General features: G+C 38.8%; 1 protein-coding gene across 1 annotated transcript in view; it reads left to right on the forward strand.

Moving 5' to 3' along the window:
- Positions 1-24,405, forward strand: part of GDA (guanine deaminase) — a 137,393-nt gene that overhangs the window by 77,401 nt on the left and 35,587 nt on the right. The window contains exons 4-10 of the mRNA XM_007182265.2: positions 5,002-5,089; positions 6,853-6,958; positions 8,414-8,441; positions 9,592-9,699; positions 13,094-13,201; positions 14,442-14,539; positions 19,721-19,788. Of these exons, the coding sequence (XP_007182327.1) occupies positions 5,002-5,089; positions 6,853-6,958; positions 8,414-8,441; positions 9,592-9,699; positions 13,094-13,201; positions 14,442-14,539; positions 19,721-19,788 (604 nt within the window). The remainder of the gene's footprint in view (positions 1-5,001; positions 5,090-6,852; positions 6,959-8,413; positions 8,442-9,591; positions 9,700-13,093; positions 13,202-14,441; positions 14,540-19,720; positions 19,789-24,405) is intronic.

Here is a 24,405-nt window from a genome sequence, read left to right on the forward strand (position 1 = left end):
GTTGCCTTATGTATTGAGGTGCTCCTATGTTGGGTACATAAATATTTATAATTGTTATATCTTCTTGGATTGATCCCTTGATCATTATGTAGTGTCCTTCCTTGTCTCTTGTAACATTCTTTATTTTAAAGTCTATTTTATCTGATATGAGTATTGCTACTCAAGCTTTGATTTCCATTTGCGTGGAATATCTTTTTCCATCCCCTCACTTTCAGTCTGTATGTGTCCCTAGGTCTAAAGTGGGTCTCTTTTAGACAGCATATATATGGGTCTTGTTTCTGTATCCATTCAGCAAGCCTGTGTCTTTTGGTTGGAGCATTTAATCCATTCACGTTTAAGGTAATTATCGATATGTATGTTCCTATGACCATTTTCTTAATTGTTTTGGGTTTGTTTTTGTAGGTCCTTTTCTTCTCTTGTGTTTCCCACTTAGGAAAGTTCCTTTAGCATTTGTTGTAGAGCTGGTTTGGTGGTGCTGAATTCTCTTAGCTTTTGCTTGTCTGTAAAGCTTTTGATTTCTCCATCGAATCTGAATGAGATCCTTGCTGGGTAGAGTAATCTTGATTGTAGGTTCTTCCCTTTCATCACTTTAAGTATATCATGCCACTCACTTCTGGCTTGTAGAGTTTCTGGTGAGAAATCAGCTGTTAACCTTATGGGAGTTCCCTTGTATGTTATTTGTCATTTTTCCCTTGCTGCTTTCAATAATTTTTCTTTGCTTTTAATTTTTGCCAGTTTGATTACTATGTGTCTCGGCATGTTTCTCCTTGGGTTTATCCTGTATGGACTCTCTGCGCGTCCTGGACTTGGGTGGCTATTTCCTGTCCCATGTTAGGGAAGTTTTCAACTGTAATCTCTTCAAATATTTTCTCGGGTCCTTTCTCTCTCTCTTCTCCTTCTGGGACCACTATAATGGGAATGGTGTTGCATTTAATGTTGTCTCAGAGGTCTCTTAGGCTGTCTTTATTTCTTTTCATTCTTTTTTCTTTATTCTGTTCCACAGCAGTGAATTCGACCATTCTGTCTTCCAGGTCACTTATCCGTTCTTCTGCCTCAGTTATTCTGCTATTGATTCCTTCTAGTGTAGTTTTCATTTCAGTTATTGTATTGTTCATCTCTGTTTGTTTGTTCTTTAATTCTTCTAGGTCTTTGTTAAACATTGCTTGCATCTTCTCGATCTTTGCCTCCATTCTTTTTCCAAGGTCCTGGATCATCTTCACTATCATTATTCTGAATTCTTTTTCTGGAAGGTTGCCTATCTCCACTTCATTTAGTTGTTTTTCTGGGGTTTTGTCTTGTTTCTTCATCTGGTACATAGCCCTCTGCCTTTTCATCTTGTCTATCTTTCTGTGAATGTGGTTTTTGTTCCACAGGCTGTAGGATTGTAGTTCTTCTTGCTCCTGCTGTCTGCCCTTTGGTGGATGTCTACAGTGTTTTAAATTTGGATCCTCTGTCTTTGTTTTGGATTTATTTTCTTAGAAGATGATAATGTTTTCCAATAAGGTGGGTGACAAACAATCCAAATCCTTGAACTACCAAAAATGGTTTTACTTTTTTCTGACTCTTGAATGATGCACTTCAGCTATAGAGAGAATTCTCTTTAAAATGATTTTCCCACCAGCATCCAATGTGCTGATGTCAATCTGATTCTCATTCCCTTCTAGCTAATTTGCTGGCCTTCAGGATTTTCTTCATTCTTGAGGTTCTGAAATTTCACTTAGAGATCTGTTTTTGTTTTTGTTTTTTTCAGTCCATTTTCTTTAATATAGTATTACTTCTGTTCTGGGAAATGAATTTCCTTCTCTCTCTCTCTTTCTTGTGCATGCATGCTCAATCATTTTCTCTGCCACCCCCCAACCCCATTTCCCTTGCTGTTAGTATATTCTTCCCTCCAATCTGTTCTTTTTTTCAGCAACTCTTCTTAGAAAAATAGTGAAACTTCTGTGTATACTTTTGCACTACATTCTTAGAGAATGCCAGTGGGCCAACTTTGCAAGTTATTAATTCACTCTCACTGTTACAGTAGCCTGTTCCTCTGTCAAGGAGACTATGTCCTATTCTATGCACGTAACAATGCTTATTTTAGATCATTTTATGCCTCTTGTTGCTTTAGTAAGTCTGATTTCCTCATGTGTTCATTCAACAATATTTACTAGGCACACACGAGGATCCAGGCACTTTTCTGGTTGCTGGAGATTGAATTTGATGCCTCTGTCATGGTTTTAACTTTTCTCTTGGGTGTGTGATTCTGGTAGCAAGCTAGCACATCCTTTTCTATAGGTGACAGGCTATATAAACATCCTTTACCTACAGCCAGAAATACTTTTTTTCATGTGCAAAGTGTCTTAAAATTTGAAAAGATTGACATAAAAATCCAGTTTTCCTAATTCTCTTGCCCTTCATTACTAACTGACATCACTGGTCTCTCTTTTTTGTTGTTGTTTTTTTAACAGTTGGCTGAAGCTGAATAGAGGCTGCTAGGATATGGCATGTTCTTCCCTATTACTTTAAGTCCAAATTATTTTCCTCCTGCAGACATTTACGTTTCTAATCCAACCCCGTTCTAGACAAGAGTCCTCTTATTTCACAAATGAGGAAACTGATGTTGAGGATATAAAGCAACTTTCTCAAGGTCACACAGGTCATAATATGCAAGAAGCAAGAACTCCAGTGCAGTTTTTCCTCTGCACTTTAAAAAGCTTCTGCTATGTGTGGGGGCTGGGGGCATATGGGAAGTCTCTGTACCTTCCTCTCAATTTTGCTGTGAACCTAAAACTGCTCTTAAAAAATGTCTTAAAATTTTAAAAAAGAAGAAGAAGGAAAAGCTTCTGCTTAAGACAGACCCCGCTCAGGTCAATGAGTACTTCTCCAAGTGCTCAGAGAAGTCAGGCAATATCAGTTCCGATTTCTTTCTCAAAATCTTCCCACTGCCTTCTATTCCTTTGTTTCACTCTGGTTGGGATTGTCTCTGGCACTGCTATAATCTGGGCATTCCCTTTGCTTCTCCTCTGTGCTTAATTCCCATTTTCTGGACCTAAGAAGTTCTTTGTCTTTGCATTACTCTCACATTTTTTAAAAACACATCTTCTAGGAGCTTCCTAAGCTATTAAAGGAGAAAAACATTCAAGATTTTGTGTATCTAATCATATCTCTATTCTGTTTTCACACTTGACTGATAATTTACCAGGGTATAAAATTCTACTTTAAAATAACTTCCCTCCTTAAATCAACTATACTTCAATAAAATAAATTTTTTAAAAATTAAAAAAAAACTTTCCTCCAGAATTTTAAAGCCATTGTTCTGCTTTCAGCATCACTGGTGATAACACCAGTGCCATTGTGATTCCTGCCATTTGTCTATGACTGGTTTTCTTTCTCTGGAACCTTTCAGAATCTTCACTTTACTTGTAGACTTAATATCTCACAATTATATGCCTTACTTGGCTTCTGTTTTTCATGCACTGAACTGAGCATTCTATGAGGATTTTCAGTTTGGAGAGACTAGTATTATTTCTCAGACAATTTCACCGCCTCCATTTCCTTTAAAAAAAATTTGTTTTTTTTAGAACTTTTATTCTAAATGTTAGATCTCTTAGATTGAGCATAATTTTCTTATCTTTTCATCCTTGACTTTCATCTTTCTTCTCTGAGAAATTCTCTTCTAATTTAACCTTCTGTTGACTCCCATATTTCATTTTTAACATTTTTACTTTTGGAGAGCTCTTATTCTCTGATTTCCACAGCATTCTGTTCTTTTTTTTGTGGATACAATATCTTCTTTTATTTCTTTGAGATTGTTAATCATAGTGTTGTTGTTTTTTTAAAATCAAGCTTCCTTCTGACCTACAGATTGCCTGTTTCCTCCAATATTTTATCCATATTCTTTCTTCCTTCCCCTCTCCCCTTTTTTATAGTAGCTTTCCTTCAGTGTCTGTTGAACCTTAAATGTACATTCATATTTAAGTGTGATGCTCCAAGATGCTGATTGGAAGATCTGGGTGGGGTAGCATTTGTTGACTGGTAAACTTCATTATATGATGAACAGTGAAGGTAGTAAACAGCCCTTTAAATTGTGGGTCCCAGAAGTCATTGTGAGGACATCTTCCTTCTAGAGCCATTCATCTTCTCTAGGAAGAAGTCCTTCAGTTCTACCAGGACTGGTGGAAACAGTACATGTGGCATTTTGGGGAAGATGACCAAGGGTCCCAGAGGTCAGCCAGATGTCCACTTAAACCTCTTCTTTTCAGCCTATGCCTCACCTTGTCCTTTTGGGCTTGTACCCTCTAAATACTACCCAATTTCTACAAAGCGTAAATCTTTTCTGCAAGGAGCAGGTTAGAGGTGGTTGGCTGATTTCAGCAGGGAAAAGAGTCCTGCCAAGGTTTAATTATCTGTATACAGACTTTCAGCCAATTCCCTGTTAACAACCACATGCTCCTCTCTCTTTCCAAGTTGCCTCCAGGTTCTTATACTTGTTTTTTCTTCCGAGAAGATGTTGAAATATTTCCTCTGCTCACGTCTCCTCTCCGCTTATGGTTTAATAAATGTTATACTCCTTTACTGGTATTTTAGTAGAGATTTGCTGAGAAAGAGAGATGGATACATGTTATCAATCTGCTAAGATGAACTAAAACTCTGGCTGAATAACTGTATCCTGTAATCGCTAGAAAAATCTCATTTATTCACTCCCAGATGCAATAAAGTTTGCATATTCTTAAACAGTCCTAAAAAAATAAGGAATTAATTAGCATCACATTTTATAAATCCTGCAACACAGAACTGTGTGAATCTAGGAAATCGAAAGCATCAACTTCTCCTCTAGCTAACACTTTTAAAATATAAATACTTTTACCATTTGCCTTAACTACATTTCATATTGAGATGGCATGCCTTTAAATAAAAACATCTTAAAATTGAAAACTAAAATTCCATTTTCATCTGTATATACCATGTGACTTTTCTGGGCACAGGCGATTCATGGTTTTTGTGATTTATTTTTAGAGGAGAACACTAAAGAATGGAACAACCACAGCTTGTTACTTTGCAACAATTCACACTGACTCATCGCTGCTCCTTGCGGAAATTACAGGTGAGGAGACGAAAGGATGATTTACGGGCACGTGAAGCATGTCCAGACCATGCTGGCAGTGACTTATACTTGTGAGCAGTCCTGCCTTTTAATTGCTAGAATTTAAGCACTGCACTTCTTGCAAGTAATTAGGTATTTGTCTATCACTGTGGCCCTTGAACTTTTTCTGTTGTTTAAGTAATTTGATTATTTACTTTTAGTTTTTGGCTGCAGAATGATGTGAATGGGTCTGAATTTTGTGTATTAATTTAGGGCTTTTTGGAGCAGGTTTACTAATTCTAGCAATAGCAACAGTTTATCTATCAGCAGATAGATCTTAGCTGTTGGCTAGACTCAGGGCACTATGCTAGATGCTGGGAACACAGTAAAACGGAAAATAGTCTCTGCCCTTGAGGAACCAGACAGGATTAACTGATTAATAGGTACATGCACTGATTAATGACTTTAGTAATAGCTGTAGTGCTTTTACTAGATGCCTGGTATTGTGCAAAGAACTCTATGTGTATTAGTTCAGCTCAGTTGCAAACAGCCTTCTGGAGCAGTTATTCAGATCCTTGTGTTACAGATGTATAAACTGATGCTCAGAGAGGTTATGTAACATGCCCAAGTCACACAGCTAGTAAGCAGAGCTGAGACTGGATTTACACTGATGATTCCAAAACTTGTACCCAGTACAGTGCCTGGCACATAGCAGGTGCTCAGTAAATACTGTTGACTGATGTGCTGACACTCCTGCTTGCTGGCCAAGGTGGTTTATACCAAAGACTTCAAGGGTGACACTGAAAGTAAATATTGCAAATTTTGGAGGAGACAGAATGAACCCAGAATTGGATCACCTGGGAAGATTTCATTGAAGGGATCTTTAAATTGGGCTTTGAAGGGAAGATAAAATGAGGAGAGAGGAAAATGCCTTTCAGATAGGAAAGATGACATGGGGGTATGGGTATGGGGACAGGAACATTCATAGTGGATATACAGGAGGCAGGGAACAGAGTAGCTGAACTAAAGGGAAGGATTCATGGCATGGTGGAATGGGAGAGGTTGGGCAGAGCGGATGGTTCAGTCTCTGGAGAGATTCAAATATGCATCAGACTCCAAAAAGTTTTCAGCGAGATGAGGTATGTGATGAAGTTGGTGTTTTAAGGAAGAGTAATCTAATGGCCAGGTATTACAGTGAATTACAGGGGAAAGAGAGCAATAGAAAGACTTCTGAAAGACTCAAGACAGAGGTGGAGACATTGTTGAAAAAATGAACATTGCCTCATGTAGCTTCAACTTTCTAGCTGAAATAGAATTCCTCTAGCACCTCTGATAAGCATGAGGTTCTTCAGTGCTGAGAACTGCTGGTAGGAGTAAGTAAAATCCCCCACAGATAATGATATTGGCACTGCTACACTTAAGAATAGCGACAGTATCTTTTCTAAGCCCTATGTGCCAGCCACTTTACATACATTATTTGGTATAGTCCTCATAACCCTGCACATAGCAGAGGACACTGGGCACATCTGGGTTTAGACCTTAAGCAAATAATATCCTTCATTCTGGGAGTAATCAGAGGAGTAAGGTGCTAATGGGAGAACCTTTACTACTTACAGAATTGATCGGGGTCTTGTTATTATTGTTCTTAAATGGTGTGATGATCTTTTACATTCTCACTTATGTTTTTATAACGATTTTAATTTAAGATGTTTTAAAGAGGCTTAGGAAAGGTACAGTTTGGGAAAGAAACATGACTTTAGATTCTTTTTGTGTGTGTCTCACAGATAAATTCGGGCAGCGGGCATTTGTGGGCAAAGTCTGTATGGATTTGAATGACACTGTTCCAGAATACAAGGAAACCACTGAGGAATCAATCAAGGAAACAGAGAGGTATGTTTGTCTTGATTTGTCTTATGGATGGAGTTGGAGATGGGAAAAAGAAACCTCTTTAACCCAGGCAGAATGTGCACATATATCACTGCCTGGGTTTGCCTAACTTCATGAAATTGATCTGATTCTAAGGAAAATGTTGCATGTCAGTACTATTTTTGTATATCAAATCATATTTTAAAGCCTCTGGGAACTTGTTATAGGAGTCCTAGGGCAAATCCCTTTATAAAATGAAGGATTTTTTAAAAAGTAAATGATTTACCCACTCCCTGTCCTTCGTTATAGACTGGGGCTTCTCCTGTAGATTAACCTGGCACTAAGTGTCTGTGGCCTGCTCATCAAATTACTTTTGGTTGTGGGTCATCCTATTGCTTGAGATCATGTGCTTTTGTTATGTTCTTTTTATTTTACATGGGGATATGCTAGTGATACCATAGGTACTTTTTCTATATTTCTTTAATGGCTTTTCCATGGTGCCTTGAGGATTTGACAAGGAATTGTGTTGTATGACACTCAACATCCAAGAGATATAGAAGAAAATTCTTTAGGTTTAAATCTTGCCTAAGACCAAACATATCCTGATGCAAGTTTGAGAAGTCCAGCTTTTCTCCATTCCCCAGGCCTCCGTCACCTTAAGTGTGTTCTCTGAAAAGGGTGGCTTAGGTGCTGCTATGATCCCATAGAGAGAAGGAAGCACACACCTTCCCTTTAGCATTTGGCCATGTGCTCAACTTTTCTATGAATCTGTGTTTGTGGAAATAGTGAACCCTGATTCACATTTTATTCTTAAACAAAGGATTACCAGAAAGCAGAAAGCTATAGCTCATAAATATTTCCAGCCAGGGCAGAAACAGTCATTTCATAGGCCCTACAGATACCACCATCGCTGCAGATATAATTGGTAAGATCACCATCCCTGTCACTACCCATTTCACAACCATGTCTGGCCTATTCCTTCTGCTTTACTCCAACATCCATGCCCAGTAGGACTCAGCCTTTGAAAATAAATGATGCTATTGTGATTTTGTGAGCAAGCAGCTTCCACTTTAGGGAAACTGGGAGTAGAGAGCCCCATGGCTTCTAAACACCTCCAGATACATAGGACTCCATGACTCTGATATCCATGGAACATAACATACTGCAGTATTCCCCCAAACAGAGCTTAAGCTAGTAGAATGGCTTGAGTGCTGTGGGAATACTTGTGAACAGCCCGGCTGATGTTAGATGATAAAATTGCATTTCCCTGTGATTTTGCACTCCATCGCTCTGGCTGCAAATGAGAAAGCAGGGTAATTACTACTTGTTAATCCTGAATTAGTGGTGGTGCAACATGTGCAGCATTAGAAATGTTTACATGGAAATTAGGACATGTAAGGGTCATGTTTTCATGCTTTTAAAAAATTAATTTGAAAAATGCCTGAAATTTCTAACTCCCCGTTTGTTGCTTTATTTCAGATTTGTGTCAGAAATGCTCCAAAGGAATGTAAGTAAACTTGTTCCCAGCTCGTTTTTTAATTCCCTTCCTGTTAGTTGTAGGATTTGTTATTAAGCTGTTTGGTAGAGGTTAGCCTGTGTACGTTTGGCTTATTCCATGCATGCAGAAGTATTTTCCTAAAGCCTTAAATTGTTTTCATGGTGGATGCATCAACTCAGCTCAGGGAAGGTCAGGCGTTTTTTACTTTCTCAGTGGTTTTCCCTCCCTCTCCTCTGGGACCTGTCTAATTTCATAGGACAGGCCGGTGGGGAGGCGGGAGAGGTCTTCATGGATGTAGACAGATTGGCGGCAACTGGATGTTGTGGCATGGTTTGTTGGCTACATCGCCATTGGCTCTGGCCTCTTGTACCCACTGATCTGGTCTGAAACACAGGTGGTGTCCAGCCCTGATGCCCCAGCCAGACTGCCTTGGTCCATAGATGCGTGGCATGTCGTGTGGCCTGCAGGCACTCAGCCAGGCACCCCGTTCCACAGTGCCCCGGTGTTGGTGATCCTGTGAAGACAGTGCTGTCTTCTGTCCCACCCCCAGCAGGCTGGTCTATGGCTGTACTGTGCAGTCTCTTAGATTTGCAAACCAGACTCTTCCCTCACCATTTTTTAAGGTCTGATTGGAAGCCATAGGAAACCTCAGTATTTCTTTCAGTCTGATCTTGGGAGACCCAGGTGCAGCTTTGTGGATCCTTATCCTCGCCACTCTTCTATGAGTCCTTCTCGACTGCTCAGCCACAAAGGTGACATCAGAGCCATTCCTGCAACTAATTAACAGTCCTCAGGGAGGCCATGGCCAGCATACCACCCCAAGATGTAGAAAGGGGAACAAGCCACCACTTCATTCTTAGTCTTCCCAGCACTCTCCTTTAAAACGTCTCCTCTGCCTCCTAATTCTCTTCATAAAAGCCACCCAGTCTAGGCCTGGTCTGAGCCTTCATGTGCCTTGCATTTGAGATGGGATCTTCTTCCATTGAACTTGGTGCTACAGAATATACCCTTCCTTGTTCTCATCCATGAGCCATTTCCATGAAACCCAGCACTTCCACCCACTCTCTAGGAATGAAGGACTATCCCTAGAGATGAAGACATAAAATCATTTTGTGGTATGATATGCATTTCCTGACCGAGTGTTTTTGATTATTTCCAGTATTCTAGAGTGCAGCCCATAGTGACACCACGTTTTTCCCTTTCCTGCTCTGAGACTTTGTTGGGTGAACTTGGAAACATCGCGAAGACCCGTGATTTGCACATTCAGGTGGGCATTTTTCTCCTATTTGCCTCTGTCTGGACCTGCAAGACTTCTCTGTACCCTAAATTCTGGCAGTAATCTCGTAATCTCCAGTTCTTTTACTGAGATTTTGGAGGAGGTGGGTTTCCCCTTTTCTCTTTTAGTTCTTTTGGTTGGCAATTAACATGACATAAAGCAGATTACCAGGAGAAAATCAAATTTATTATGTGCGCACAGGAAATCCACATAAGTATGAAGAATTCCAAAGACAGCAAGGCAAGGTGAGGTATATATATATTCTGGACTAAGTAGAAGAAAGCAGGGGTCTGAGGTTTCAAGGGGAAATAAGGTAATTCACTGGAAGATAAAAAGTGTTAATATTTGGTAAACAAAAGTTTTCTGAACCATTCATTCAAAGACAATGGGACACAGACAAGTTTGATCAAATGGGCTTTGCTTAGGTTCCTCTTGTCCACCATGCCTAATACCTTACTACAGTTATCTGTGGTAATAGCTCCTTCCTCAGACAGGCCTCCTATCTTAAATTCTTTTAGGTGGTAAGGAGGGAGTTCAGAGGTTCTTCCTGAGTCTTTTGGGCCTTGATTAGTTTTTAACTCAAAATAATCCACATGCCACAGTGGCACATCTTGGGGGCGGCCTGCCTTTAGCCCCATAAGATCTCAAGAGACAGCATCATAGGACGTAAGGTCCCTTACAGATATCACCTAAATCTAGTTCTTTTTTTTTTTTTTAATTAATTTATTTATTTTTGGCTGTGTTGGGTCTTCGTTTCTGTGCGAGGGCTTTCTCTAGTTGTGGCGAGCGGGGGCCACTCTTCATCGCGGTGCGCGGGCCTCTCACTATCGCGGCCTCTCTTGTTGCGGAGCACAGGCTCCAGACGCGCAGGCTCAGTAGTTGTGGCGCACGGGCCTAGTTGCTCCGCGGCATGTGGGATCTTCCCAGACCAGGGCTCGAACCCGTGTCCCCTGCATTAGCAGGCAGATTCTCAACCACTGCGCCACCAGGGAAGCCCCCGAGTTCTTTAATTTTTTAGTTAAAAAAAGTTAAGAAACCTGAAGTTCCTTTTGCCTTCAGTCTTCTCTGATCTGGCTCCGAGAGATGAGAACATCTTAAGTAACCAAGCAAGACCAATGGCAAACTGGTTACCTGTTCTCTGTAGGATACATTTAATGCATTTCTTTCCTGCTCTCTTTTATTTGATACTTTCTCAGTGTTCTAGTCCTTCCTTTTTGGAGGAACCATCTATTATTTGAAAAACAAAAAGAACCTAATTTCCACCTTACCAAAACGGATTTAAAAGCCCTTTTGTTCCAAGTTTCTTAATTTAAAATCAGGAACAAAACAGTATATCTTACTTTGTCATTAAGCGGTTGCAATTTAGGAATAAAACACTTTCTAAATCTTCCAGCTGGGTTAAAATTGGGAGCTCCCCTCCCCCCATCCAAACTTCATTACATTACTGCACTAAAATTCTCCCTCTTAAGAGCTATCTTAAAACAAAGGGCATGTTGGAGAAAGGCAACACATAGATCCTATATCATTTTGTAGGGTGGAAGCGGTTTTTTTTTTAAGATTTATCTTGTTAGGACTCATTAACTATTTTCATCCCCCCCCCCTTTTTTTTTTTTTTTTTTTGATGGGCTATGATATTCAATCCCACACAATTGTAGGGGAGGAAAAAGTTATCCTTGACCTATTTAGGGTCCCTGGCTGGGCCTGAAAACTAAACTGACAAAGCTAAACAGGAGAAAAGCATACAAATTTATATAAGGTTTACATGGCACAGGAGCCTTTATAAGGAAACAAAGACACAAAGAAACAGACCTGAGTATTTTTATGTTAGGTGTGGTGACAAGTGTACAGTCCTGGAGGAACATAAGTTAAGGAGTACAAGGTAAGTATAGTAAACTGGGGGAAACTTAGCAAGGCCTGTTTCTTCTTGGTTCCCTTTGTCTTCAGAGATAAGGATGCTCCTTTCCTCTATGTATAGGGCGGGCGCCTCTCATTTACGAGTTTTATGACCTGTTTCAGGGGAAAAGGGTGGGGGCAAGATCAGAGTGACCTTCCTGCTTCTGCCATTTTCTCAAACTCCTTCGGCATAAAATATTCAGTATTCCAAGGTGGCATATTTTGGGTTCGTGTGTCCTGAATCCCAGAAACACACAACAAAATCAAGTATATACTTACTGGGGGTGTATATATGTGTATAAGTGCATATACTCAAATCTATCAAAATGACACAAATCTTCTCTTCTGATGCCCATGCCCATTTCTTCAGTGGTCTGGAGTTCCTCAAGGCCAAGGATAGAACTCATTCTGCAGGTGGAACATTCTGTTTTTAATCCATTGCTGTTTTTTTCTTTTATTTATTTGATTATGCATACTCTACCTCAAGGAGAAAGGGAAATGGCATTGCTGTTCTTGGAAGTGGTAACTTGCTCACGAGTTATTTCCCATAGTATATGGTCATCACCAGTTGGTCAGAAATGATTTTTGTTTTAGGTGAGGGGTTGGGATGGTGACACTTACGTTGTGTCTCCAAAGCACTTTATGCTGTCTCAGGTTTGTGGTGCCCCGGAGAAAGGAGAGTGTGGGAGCCAGGACTCACTTGTTTTGCTTGCGTGTGGATTCTTATAGGCTCTTTCTTGACGACTGCAGGACTGCCTAGCTCTGTTATTTTCAAACTGTTTCCTGCAGAAGAACTCATCCTGGAAGCTGACGGAGGGGATAGAATGGGGACAGGGTCCCAGAGTCCTAACCCTGCTTCATCCTGCATAGCAACTTGTTTATGCTGTTTACATATTGAATTTCTATGATTTTTTAAATAAGAATAACACATCTAAAGCTAAAAGAATTTGGAAAATCACTCATCTAGCCCAACCCTTTTATTTGAGAGATGAGAAAATGGAGGCCCAAAGAAAACAATGGACTCAACCCTAAGACACATAACTAGGGTCAGAACTTGGGTTAAAATTCAGCTTTTTAATTCAAATTTCAGCTTTCTATGAGGGAACCATGCTCTGTCCTTTTGATGGCCAATGAACTCTTCTTAAATGGCCAACACCAGAAGAAGCAAGTGACCATGAATAGCTAGGCTCTTGACTCTCTTCAAGGAGTACTTTTTATTTTTACTTATTCTTGCTATAGTTTGGAATTTGAAAAGACTTTGTCAGAAAAACATTACATGGGTTAGGGTTAGGATATTACATGTTCATATAATTACATTTTCATAGTTTCTTTGTCATATATATCTTATAAGAATTGTTTCAAATAAAATACACAAGAATCTTCATTTTTTTTACATAGGCAAGTAGAAACCATCCATATCATTTGGGGGTAGGAAGTATAATTTCTAATGGTATTTTACATTAAAAAATTGAAAATATTTCTTTTCTTTTAGAGCCATATAAGTGAAAATCGTGATGAAATTAAAGCTGTGAAAAACTTATACCCTGGTTATAAAAACTACACAGATGTGTATGATAAAAACAATCTTCTGACAAATAAGGTAAGTTGTACGTCATGATATAATCTATATGAAGTAGGGCATATTTATCTAAATTTTAAAATCTCAGTAGTAACCTTCAGACTTCTATAATACACGTGCATTTCCCAAACTAAAGTACAGAGTGTGCATATGCATGTGTGCGTAGAATTAAAAATGGGCCTGAAGTTTCATCCCTAATGAATAAATCATTAAATTTATTGGTAAATAAATCTAAAAGCTTCTTTGAGGTGGGAATGTCATGTGGTCCAAGGACATTTTGTCAGTATCCATTAGAATGTAAATGTGCATTCCTTTGAGTTAGAAAATGTATTTCTGAAGATCCATTCTGTAAGGACTATGAATAGGGATGTTAATTACATATGAAAGTTAAAAAATGGCTATCAGTGGAAAATTGTTTAAATTATAGAACATACATAATTAGAATTTTCTCCAACATTCACAAAGAATGAGGTATACAGACTTACAAGGAAGAGTGTGTGTACAGTATTGTTTGATATGTGTGTATACGTGTGGGTGCATGCTCAGTTAGCAAACATTGTCTGGAAGACACACATTGAACGTTAAAAGTGATCCTGAGGGAGAAAGCAGAGGACTTTTTACTTTTTATTTTTAAACACTCTAAGATTGCTCTGTAAAAGAAATGAGTATTATTACATTTATAATTAAACAATTTTAAGTTAATTAAAATTAATATGAGTGAGGAGAGACCTGATTACAACAATATACCCCCTGGCCTTGGCATTTAATGAAATGTATGAACTGCATGGAGAGTTTAACTATTACAGCAAATAAATTCTTAGGGACTCTGTGCTCAGAGATCTGAATGTGACTAATTTGAAAGGTTAATACTCTGCATAGATCTTGTTTATGCTGCATCATAATTTTCATCCTCCTCTACATATATTTCTATATAATTAATAAATTAGCCTTCAATTTGCATGTTAATTTTACTTGCATAGAGGTCAACTGGACCAACCCTCATTTATTTTATAGATTAAAAAAAAGAGAAAAAGATCCACAAACGTGTGGCACTTTTGTAATCCAATGTTTTCACGGGCCTTTTCTGAGGTGTAACTTGTACACAGTGATTTTATACATACAGGTAATCATCAGTGTTCTTGTGAAGATGATAACAGATAAGTCAGAGCTTTTATGTGCACCTATAATATCTTGTTGTGAGTGAGGACTGACTTAAGCATTTTTGAGTGGTAGAGTCCACATAGGATGCTCTTCTCTCCAGACAGTGATGGCACATGGCTGCTACCTTTCCGAAGAAGAACTGGATGTATTCAGGGAACGAGGAGCGTCCATCTCGCATTGTCCCAATTCTAACTTATCGTAAGTAGGCAATTATTGATTAGTAGATTATGAACATTTGGGTTGCAAAGTAGCAGCCAAATACCTTTGTTTTCTCAGTCATTCCTCCAGTATCTCTCTTCTGTAGTTGTGTTCAATTGGGATGTGAACTACATAGAAGGATACCTACCTATACTGTACTGGGGAGACAGAGCACTTAAAAGAGGCTATTTTTTGCAGAGTATGCATTTGAAGAGCACCACATCTCTTAAAATTTCTGAGTTTTCACAAAACAGAACAATAGGAAATAGAGTTCAAAACCAATAGCACTGAGAACTTAGAGCTAAGGACTGAAAGAGTGGGTGTGCCAACCAGGTGTTCCAGAGAGAGTGTACTGACCTCTTATTACTTTGTGTTGTACAAACTACTAGAAATGTGCACATTACCAGAAATGGTGCAATGCTACTAGAAGCCAGCACCCTTCAGTAAATGTCATGCTGCTACATCTGACGAGATGCACTTAGGAGGGGCCTTGTCCTACTGTAATTCGCCCAAGCAAAATTTTTATTTATACCTGGTTCTTAACCTTTGAAAGGTTATAGATGCATAAGGGAATCAGATGAAACTTCAGGAAAAAAAGCCCATAGACATAAAAATGCTGCATCCAATTTCAGGGAATTCATAGATTCTATAATGCCAATCCTTGGACGCTAGGCTAAGAATTCATGCTCCATGATTAGATACAGAAAGGATTTCTCATTTCTTGTGTTAGTTGGCCCAGAACAGAGCTAGAGGCAGGTTGGGGTGGATCATTCAAATATTCATTCAATAAATTTATTAGCTTCTGCTGGATTTTTTTTTCTTAACATCTTTATTGGAGTATAATTGCTTTACAATGGTGTGTTAGTTTCTGCTTTATAACAAGGTGAATCAGTTATACATATACAATATGTTCCCATTTCTCTTCCCTCTTGCATCTCCCTCCCTCCCACCCTCCCTATCCTACCCCTCTAGGTGGTCACAAAGCACCGAGCTGATCTCCCTGTGCTGTGCGGCTGCTTCCCACTAGCTATCTATTTTACATTTGGTAGTGTACATATGTCCACGCCACTCTCTCACCTTGTCCCAGCTTACCCTTCCCCCTCCCCATATCCTCAAGTCCATTCTCTAGTAGGTCTGCGTCTTTATTCCCGTATTGCCCTTAGGTTCTTCATGACCTTTTTTTTTAACTTCTTAGATTCCATATATATGTGTTAGCATACGGTATTTATTTTTCTCTTTCTGACTTACTTCACTCCATATGACAGACTCTAGGTCCATCCACCTCACTACAAATAAGTCAATTTCGTTTCTTTTTATGGCTGAGTAATATTCCATTGTATATATGTGCCACATCTTTATCCATTCATCTGTTGATGGACACTTAGGTTGCTTCCATGTCCTGGCTATTGTAAAGAGTGCTGCAATGAACATTGTGGTACGTGACTCTTTTTGAATTATGGTTTTCTCAGGGTATATGCCCAGTAATGGGATTGCTGGATCATATGGTAGTTCTATTTTTAGTTTTTTAAGGAACCTCCATACTGTTCTCCATAGTGGCTGTATCAATTTACATTCCCACCAACAGTGCAGGAGGGTTCACTTTTCTCCACACCCTCTCCAGCATTTATGGTTTGTAGATTTTTTGATGATGGCCATTCTGACTGGTGTGAGATGATATCTCATTGTAGTTTTGATTTGCATTTCTCTAATGATTAATGATGTTGAGCATTCTTTCATGTGTTTGTTGGCAATCTGTATATCTTCTTTGGAGAAATGTCTGTTTAGGTCTTCTGCCCATTTTTGTATTGGGTTGTTTGGTTTTTTTGATATTGAGCTGCATGAGCTGGTTGTAAATTTTGGAGATTAATCTTTTGTCAGTTGCTTCATTTGCAAATACTTTCTCCCATTCTGAGGGTTGTCTTTTTGTCTTGTTTATGGTTTCCTTTGCTGTGCAGAAGTTTTTAAGTTTCATTAGGTCCCATTTGTTTATTTTTGTTTTTATTTCCATCTCTCTAGGAGGTGCGTCAAAAAGGATCTTGCTGTGATTTATGTCATGGAGTGTTCTGCCTATGTTTTCCTCTAAGAGTTTAATAGTGTCTGGCCTTACATTTAGGCCTTCATTCCATTTTGAGTTTATTTTTGTGTATGGTGTTAGGGAGTGGTCTAATTTCATTCTTTTACATGTAGCTATCCAGTTTTCCCAAAACCACTTATTGAAGAGGCTGTCTTTTCTCCACTCTATATTCTTGTCTCCTTTATCAAAGGTAAGGTGACCATATGTGCGTGGGTTTATCTCTGGGCTTTCTATCCTGTTCCATTGATCTATGTTTCTGTTTTTGTGCCAGTACCATACAGTCTTAATTACTGTAGCTTTGTAGTATAGTCTGAAGTCAGGGAGCCTAATTCCTCCAGCTCCGTTTTTCTTTCTCAAGATGGCTTTGGCTATTTGGGGTCTTTTGTGTTTCCATACAAACTCTGAGATTTTTTGTTCTAGTTCTGTGAAAAATGCCAGTGGTAGTTTGATAGGGATTGCATTGAATCTGTAGATTGCTTTGGGTAGTATAGTCATTTTCACAATGTTGATTCTTCCAATCCAAGAACATGGTATATCTCTCCATCTATTTGTATCATCTTTAATTTCTTTCATCAGTGTCTTATAATTTTCTGCATACAGGTCTTTTGTCTCCTTAGGTAGGTTTATTCCTAGGTATTTTATTCTTTTTGTTGCAATAGTAAATGGGAGTGTTTTAATTTCACTTTCAGATTTTTCATCATTAGTGTATAGGAATGCAAGAGATTTCTGTGCATTAATTTTGTATCCTGCTACTTTACCAAATTCATTGATTAGCTCTAGTAGTTTTCTGGTAGCATCTTTAGGATTCTCTTTGTATAGTATCATGTCATCTGCAAACAGTGACAGCTTTACTTCTTTTCCAATTTGGATTCCTTTTTATTTCTTTTTCTTCTCTGATGGCTGTGGCTAAAACTTCCAAAACTATGTTGAATAATAGTGGTGAGAGTGGGCAGCCTTATCTTGTTCCTGATCTTAGTGGAAATGATTTCAGTTTTTCACCATTGAGGACGATGTTGGCTGTGGGTTTGCCATATATGGCCTTTATTATGTTGAGGAAAGTTCCCTCTATGCCTACTTTCTGGAGGGTTTTTATCATAAATGGGTGTTGAATTTTGTCAGAAGCTTTCTCTGCATCTATTGAGATGATCATATGGTTTTTATCCTTCAATCTGTTAATATGGTGTATCACATTGTTTGATTTGCGTATATTGAAGAATCCTTGCATTCCTGGGATAAACCCCACTTGATCATGGTGTATGATCCTTTTAATGTGCTGTTAGATTCTGTTTGCCAGTATTTTGTTAAGGATTTTTACATCTATGTTCATCAGTGATATTGGCCTGTAGTTTTTAGATTTTCATTTTTTGAGGTTTACTTTATATCCTTACTTGTTTTAGAGTTCTTGCAGAAGCAGAATATGATGTGAGGATTTATGTACAAGTAATTTATTTGGGAGGTGATCTCAGGAAGCACCTTTATGGGGTGAGACAGAGAAGGGAAGGAAGACAGTAAAGAGCACGTCACCAAGCTAGTTACCACCATGGGTTCCTGGAATTTAATCTTTCTGGAAAACTCAGGGAGCCAGTGTACAAAGCAGACCTCAAAGACAACCTGCCCAAGGGTGGGGGAGCCGGAGTAATTATACCTAAACTTATCAGTTATTGGTGGAGGGCTGCTGGGTGGGTGCGAAGGGGCATGAAGTCCCTGAAACTTTGGACCTTCCCCAAACAAGGGCAGAGCGGGCTCTACCCGAGTGAAAGAGCCTCCAGGCAAAGAGTAGGAGGTGCCAGCAGTCAGAAGTCTAGGAACTTTGCAAATAAAAAAGTTCTACATCAGTGGCAGTATGGGAAAGGCACGAGAGCCACAGCAATGTATTTCTGGAGTGTTTTGAGAGGTTCCAGAGGCTTTTAGTTTTCAGACATAAAGTGGCCATACATAACAGGGAATCTTGCCTATGTACAGCTTAGTGACCGTAATTATGGTCTAGTGACCAGTTAGGGGAAGGGTTTAACATCCTGTGGGTTTAGTTACACAACATCTAAATTAAAACATGACCCAGTTTTGCAAACTGAGGTTTGAAGTTAAATTTCTTTATGGCTAATATTTTGGTTTGAATGGTCAGTTATTCTTTCTCCAACCACTTTGAGAGATTTATTGCATGTGCACTGGCAGTTTGAAAATGATAATTATGTGGATTTTCAAGCAGACTACTTTGACCTTTGCATCTTCTCAGACTTCTAAGGATTGCTTTAGTTTTTCTTTGTCTCTTTAGAAAGGCGGCACATCTACTGAGACAGGGTCACGAGCTCTGGAATTCAGTCCAGGAACCATCTCTCCTAGTTGCTGCTGTCCTCAGAAGTAGCATTTGAACCACCAGGCCCTGACTTACAACCTGCACCCCCTCTTCCAGCTATACCCCTCTTTCTTTGATCTTGCAAGTCGGTACTCATTCAGAGCAACAAATGATCCCAGGAAGAGAGGAAAGGCAACGCTTTACAATTTCTACTTCCTAGCATAGAAGGATGGGTTGGTTAAAAAAAAAAATTAAAAAAAAAATTAAAGACCTATAGTTGATAACACCATATTGTATAACTGAAATTTGCTAAGAGAGTAGAACTTGTATGTTCTCACAAATAAAAAAGGTAAACATGTGAGGTGATAGATGTGTTGGTCGACTCAGCGGGGGGAAATCCTCTCGCAATGTATACATATATCAAATCATCATGTTGTACACTTTAAATATCTTACAATTTTGTCATTTGTATCTTAAGCTGAAAAAATACTAAAAATTGCAAAAATTTTTGAACTAGTTGCAAGATTTAATTTCTTCATTTATTTTTCCTTACAAATGATCCCCTGCTCTCCCTTCTAATTCTTGCTGCTTTGTGCCCTCCTGATACTAACCTCTGCTCAATGGTTCAAACTCCTTCATGATCCTTTTTTACTCCAGGACTCGGATGGTCTGATTTGACTAATGTGTTTGTGTCAGCATTAGAGCTGAGATGGGAATCATAATTTTCAGTGATATCACCATCATTTTTGTTAGTGCCCTTCTCTTGTTGGACCCACGTGGGTCTCCTTGTTCTGACTATCTCCTCTCTCTGCAGGCTCAGCAGCGGCCTTCTCAATGTGCCAGAGGTCCTGAAACATGGAGTGAAGATAGGGCTGGGTACAGGTTAGTAGTTTCCCATGAAGAACCATGGCAAAGTGGTTAAGTGCATAACTTTCAAATGTGACTAATTTTCAAGTAAGAGTTCTATGTTTTAAAAGACTTAGTTTTATTTTCTGGTAGTCATATCTAGAGCTAATAAAATAGTGAGGTTGGAAGCAGTAAGAAAGTGTATGCGAAGAGAAAAGTTTTGATGACATTAACCTCTTGAAAGCCATTAACCATGTTTACTGTTCAGACACGGGGCTATAAAGGATAAGTCCTTCTCAAGTGTTTTAGAGATTCTTTTTGGAAAGTCCTTGTTTTTTTTTGTTTGTTTGTTTTGTTTTGTTTTGTCCTTCCTGCTAAATGTCAATGGTTTGGATTTGTATGTTTTTGGTTTTCAATAACTGTGTCATCACAAATACTGTCTCAAAAGAAAATTATTCAACTTTGCCAGTAGTGAGCACAAATTCAGTCTATGCCATAACGGAGAACTCTAAGATATGTTAAAAAGCATGCTTTGCTTTTAAGCAGTTTTTAACAAAATGAGATTCTAATTCCCACAGGCAGTTTGATGTTTGCTAGGCTGAAGGACAGTCTAGGTGGCTGATGAATTAGTGATGTCTCCTTTTTTTTCACAGTACATTTGAATTGTTTTTCTTGAGTGTGTACAGTGCTGCTCACTTTAGAAGTGTCAGTCAGGCCCAAATGTTTAGGCATCCGCTGTGAACCTTTTTTTTTAATCACTGTGTGTGAATGAACTAAAAAAAAATTTTTTTTAAATGGCTGTGGGGCACAAGGTCTTATTTTTCATTCTTGATGCGTTTGTCTTCCTGATATGTAAGAGCACCAGAATGTTTGCATATTGACAATAATGGTTTTTATCATTCTCTGCAATAACTCAAGTCTCAGTTAATTTTTTATACCAAGCAATATTGGTAAGACATACAATAATACAAAATGATTTATCTATAATTGGAAAGAGGTGTGCTAGATTAGAAGCTTTTCTTAATTTTACATGAATCAAAGCAATTAAAGTTCTTAAAATTTTGAATTTAAGCCTTGAATCATTGAGATTGTGTAGTACCTGGATATAGTCTCAGGTATTATGGCAGGAAACCAGTTATTTTTAACTTCACAGAAAAGCTTTAATGAATAAGAAAAAAGTGGCCAAGAGTTTTTGTCAATTAATGGAAAATTTGGTAGAAATGCAAAAATCAGATGTACTGCTTTCAAATTTTCTAGGATTTTGGTCTCCATGATTTAAGTTCATCACATGATTTCCAGTTCTTGATTTTGGGTTGTATAGTGATGGTCTAAAGGTAAAGCTATGTCACTTATTAGCTGTTAAGACCTTGAGCAAATTACCTTAATTTTCTAAGGCTTCGTTTCCTAATTTCTATAACAAGAACAACAATAATTATAATAATGTCTATGTTACAACCTTGTTTTGAGGCTTAAATGAAAAAAAAAAAAGTGTGTGAGGTGGTTAGCACATACCTGGCATGTTGCAGTAGTTAATAAAGATAGATAGGCTTAAAAGGGAAAAAGTAACGTTGGTTTCCTGATTAAAGGTTTGATTAAATATGATATATTATCATATCAACTTGGAGAATGTTGTTGCATTTTACATAGTCTCTGTTGTAACAGCCATCCTATGCACCAGTGTTACCTAAACATGACCTTTATATATAAACTTGTTCTTCTGCTTTGGACTTCAGTAGATTATTTAACTTATACTGTGGACAGAGAGCAGGTCCAAGAATGGATTATTCACCATGTCTATAAGTAGAGGCAGATCTGGACTTTCTCAAATATTAAATAGGAGAAACCCTCATGAAGCTTCACAAAAATATTGCAAAACAAGAGAAAGCAGTATCAAAAAGAATAAGAAGATGAACATACCTCTGAAAAGCATCTACTTCAGGATCCAGAATAAGAGTTCAGAAAATTGCTATCATCCTTAGAGTACAAGAAGACATGGCAGTATGAAAAGGCCATGAGTTCTGATGGAAAAGGAAAATCTGAAAATGAAAGAAGAAAACTGAAAAAGAAAAGAAAAAAAGAATAAGAAGCACGTAGACCCTCATACGCTACTGCAGGGAGATTAAATGGTACAACCAATGTAGAGAACTGTTTGGCAGTTTCTTATAAAGTTAAATATACATCAGTAATTCCATTTTGGGTATTTACCCTAGAGAAATGGACACACATATTTGCACAAATAGTTGTACAAGAATATTTATAATATCTTTATTCATAATAGCCCCAAACTGGAAATAGTCCAAACACCTTCCAACAGGAGGACAGATAGGCAAATGTGGCATATTTATATAATTAAATATTATTCAGCATTCTAAAAACAGAACAAAACATTGAAATATGCAGAATATGGATAAATCTCAAAAATATTTTGTTAAAAATGCTGGAGAGGGTGTGAAGAAAAGGGAATGCTCCTACACTATTGGTGGGAATGTAAATTAGTGCAGCCACTATGGAAAACTGGAGCTTCCTCAACTAAAAACAGAGTTGCCATATAATCCAGCAATCCTACTCCTAGGCATATATTTGGACAAAACTATAATTCAAAAAGATACATGCACCCCTATGTTCACAGCAGCATTATTTACAGTAGCCAAGACATGGAAGCAACCTAAATGTCCATCAACAGAGGAATGGAAAAAGAAGATGTGGTATAGAAGATTTAGATGCCTAGAGGAGACAAGATGGCAGAATGGAAAGACTTGAGCTCACCTCCTCTCACGAAAACACCAAAATCACAACTGATTGCTGAACAACCATCGACAAAAAAGACTTGAACCTACCAAAAAAGATATTCTACATCCAAAGACAAAGAAGGAGCCACAACAAGATGGCAGGACGGGTGCTTTCACCATATAATAAAATCTCATACTTGCCAGGTAGGTGACCTGCAAACTGGAAAATAATTATATCGCAGAGGTTCTCCCACAGGAGTGATAGTTCTGAGCCCCATGTCATGCTCCCCAGCCTGGGGGTCTGGCATCAGAAGGAGGAGCCCCCAGAGCATTTGGCTTTGAAGGCCAGTGGGGCTTGAATGCAGGAGCTCCACAGGACAAGGGGAAACAGACACTCCACTCTTGAGGAAGCACACAAGGTTTCACAGGAACTGGAACCCAGAGCAAAGCAGTGACTCCATAAGAGGCTGGGCCAGACCTATCTTCAAGTCTTGGAGGGTCTTCTGGGGAGGTAAGTGTTGGCTGTGGCTCACTCTGGGGGCAAGGACATTGGTGGCGGATGCCCCAGGGAATACTCATAGGCATTAACTCTCCTGGAGATAGCTGTTTTGGCACTGAGAACTGGCCTCACCCAACAGGTTGCAGGCTTCAGTGCTGGGATGCCTCAGGCCAAACAACAAACAGGGTGGGAACACAGCCCCACCCATCAGCAGACAGGCTGCCTAAAGTCATCCTGAGCCAAAAGCTGCCTATAAACACACCCCTTGACATAGCCCTGCCCACCTGAGGGACAAGACCCAGCTCCACCCAACAGTGGGCAGGCACCAGTTCCTCCCACCAGGAAGCCAGCACAAGTCCCCAGACCAATCTCACCCACCACAGGGCACACACCAGAACCAAGAAGAATTACAATCCTGCAGCCTGAGGAATGGAGATGGCAAACACAGAAAGTTAGACAAAATGAGACAGCAGAAAGAAGGAACAAGATAAAAACCCAGAAGAACTAAGTGAAGTTGAGATAGGCAATCTACATGAAAAAGAATTCATAGTAATGATAGTAAATGTGATTCAAGATCTTGGAAAAAGAATGGAGGCACAGACTCAGAGGATACAAGAAATGTTTAATAAAGAGCTAGAATCTTTAGAACAAACAGAGATGAACAATAAAATCACTGAAATGAAAAACATACTAGAAGGAATCAATAGCAGAATAAATTAGGCAGAAAAACGAATAAGTAAGCTGGAAGACAGATTGGTGGAAACCACTGCTGCAGAACAAAGAAAGAAGGATGAAAAGAAATGAGGACAGTCAAAGAGACCTCTGGGACAACATTAAACACACCAACATTTGCATTATAGGGGTCCCAGAAGGAAAAGAGAGAGAGAAAGGGCCTGAGAAAATACGTGAAGAGATAGTAGTCGAAAATGTCCCTAACATGGGAAGGAAACACTCACTCAAGTACAGGAAGCACAGAGTCCCATACAGGATAAACCCAAGGAGGAACACACCAAGACACATATTAATCAAACTGACAAAAATTAAAGACAAGGAGAAAACATTAAAAGCAACAAGGGAAAAGCAATAAGTAACCTTATGGGAGTTCCCTTGTATGTTGTCAGCTGATTTTTCAGCAAAAACTGTGCAGGCCAGAAGGGAGTGACATGATATATTTAAAATGACGAAAGGGAAAAACCTATAACCAAGAATACTCTACCTAGCATGGCTCTCATTCAAATTTGACAGAGAAATCAAAAGCTTTACAGACAAGCAAAAGCTAACAGAATTCAGGACCACCAAACCAGCTTTACAGCAAATGCTAAAGGAACTTTTCTAGGCAGAAAAGAAAAGGCCACAACGAGAAACAAGAAAATTACGAAATGGGAAATCTCACCAGTAAAGGCAAACATACAGTAAACGTAGGAA

This window comes from Balaenoptera acutorostrata, chromosome 6 (assembly GCF_949987535.1).
Source record: "Balaenoptera acutorostrata chromosome 6, mBalAcu1.1, whole genome shotgun sequence".
Taxonomy (NCBI): domain Eukaryota; kingdom Metazoa; phylum Chordata; class Mammalia; order Artiodactyla; family Balaenopteridae; genus Balaenoptera; species Balaenoptera acutorostrata.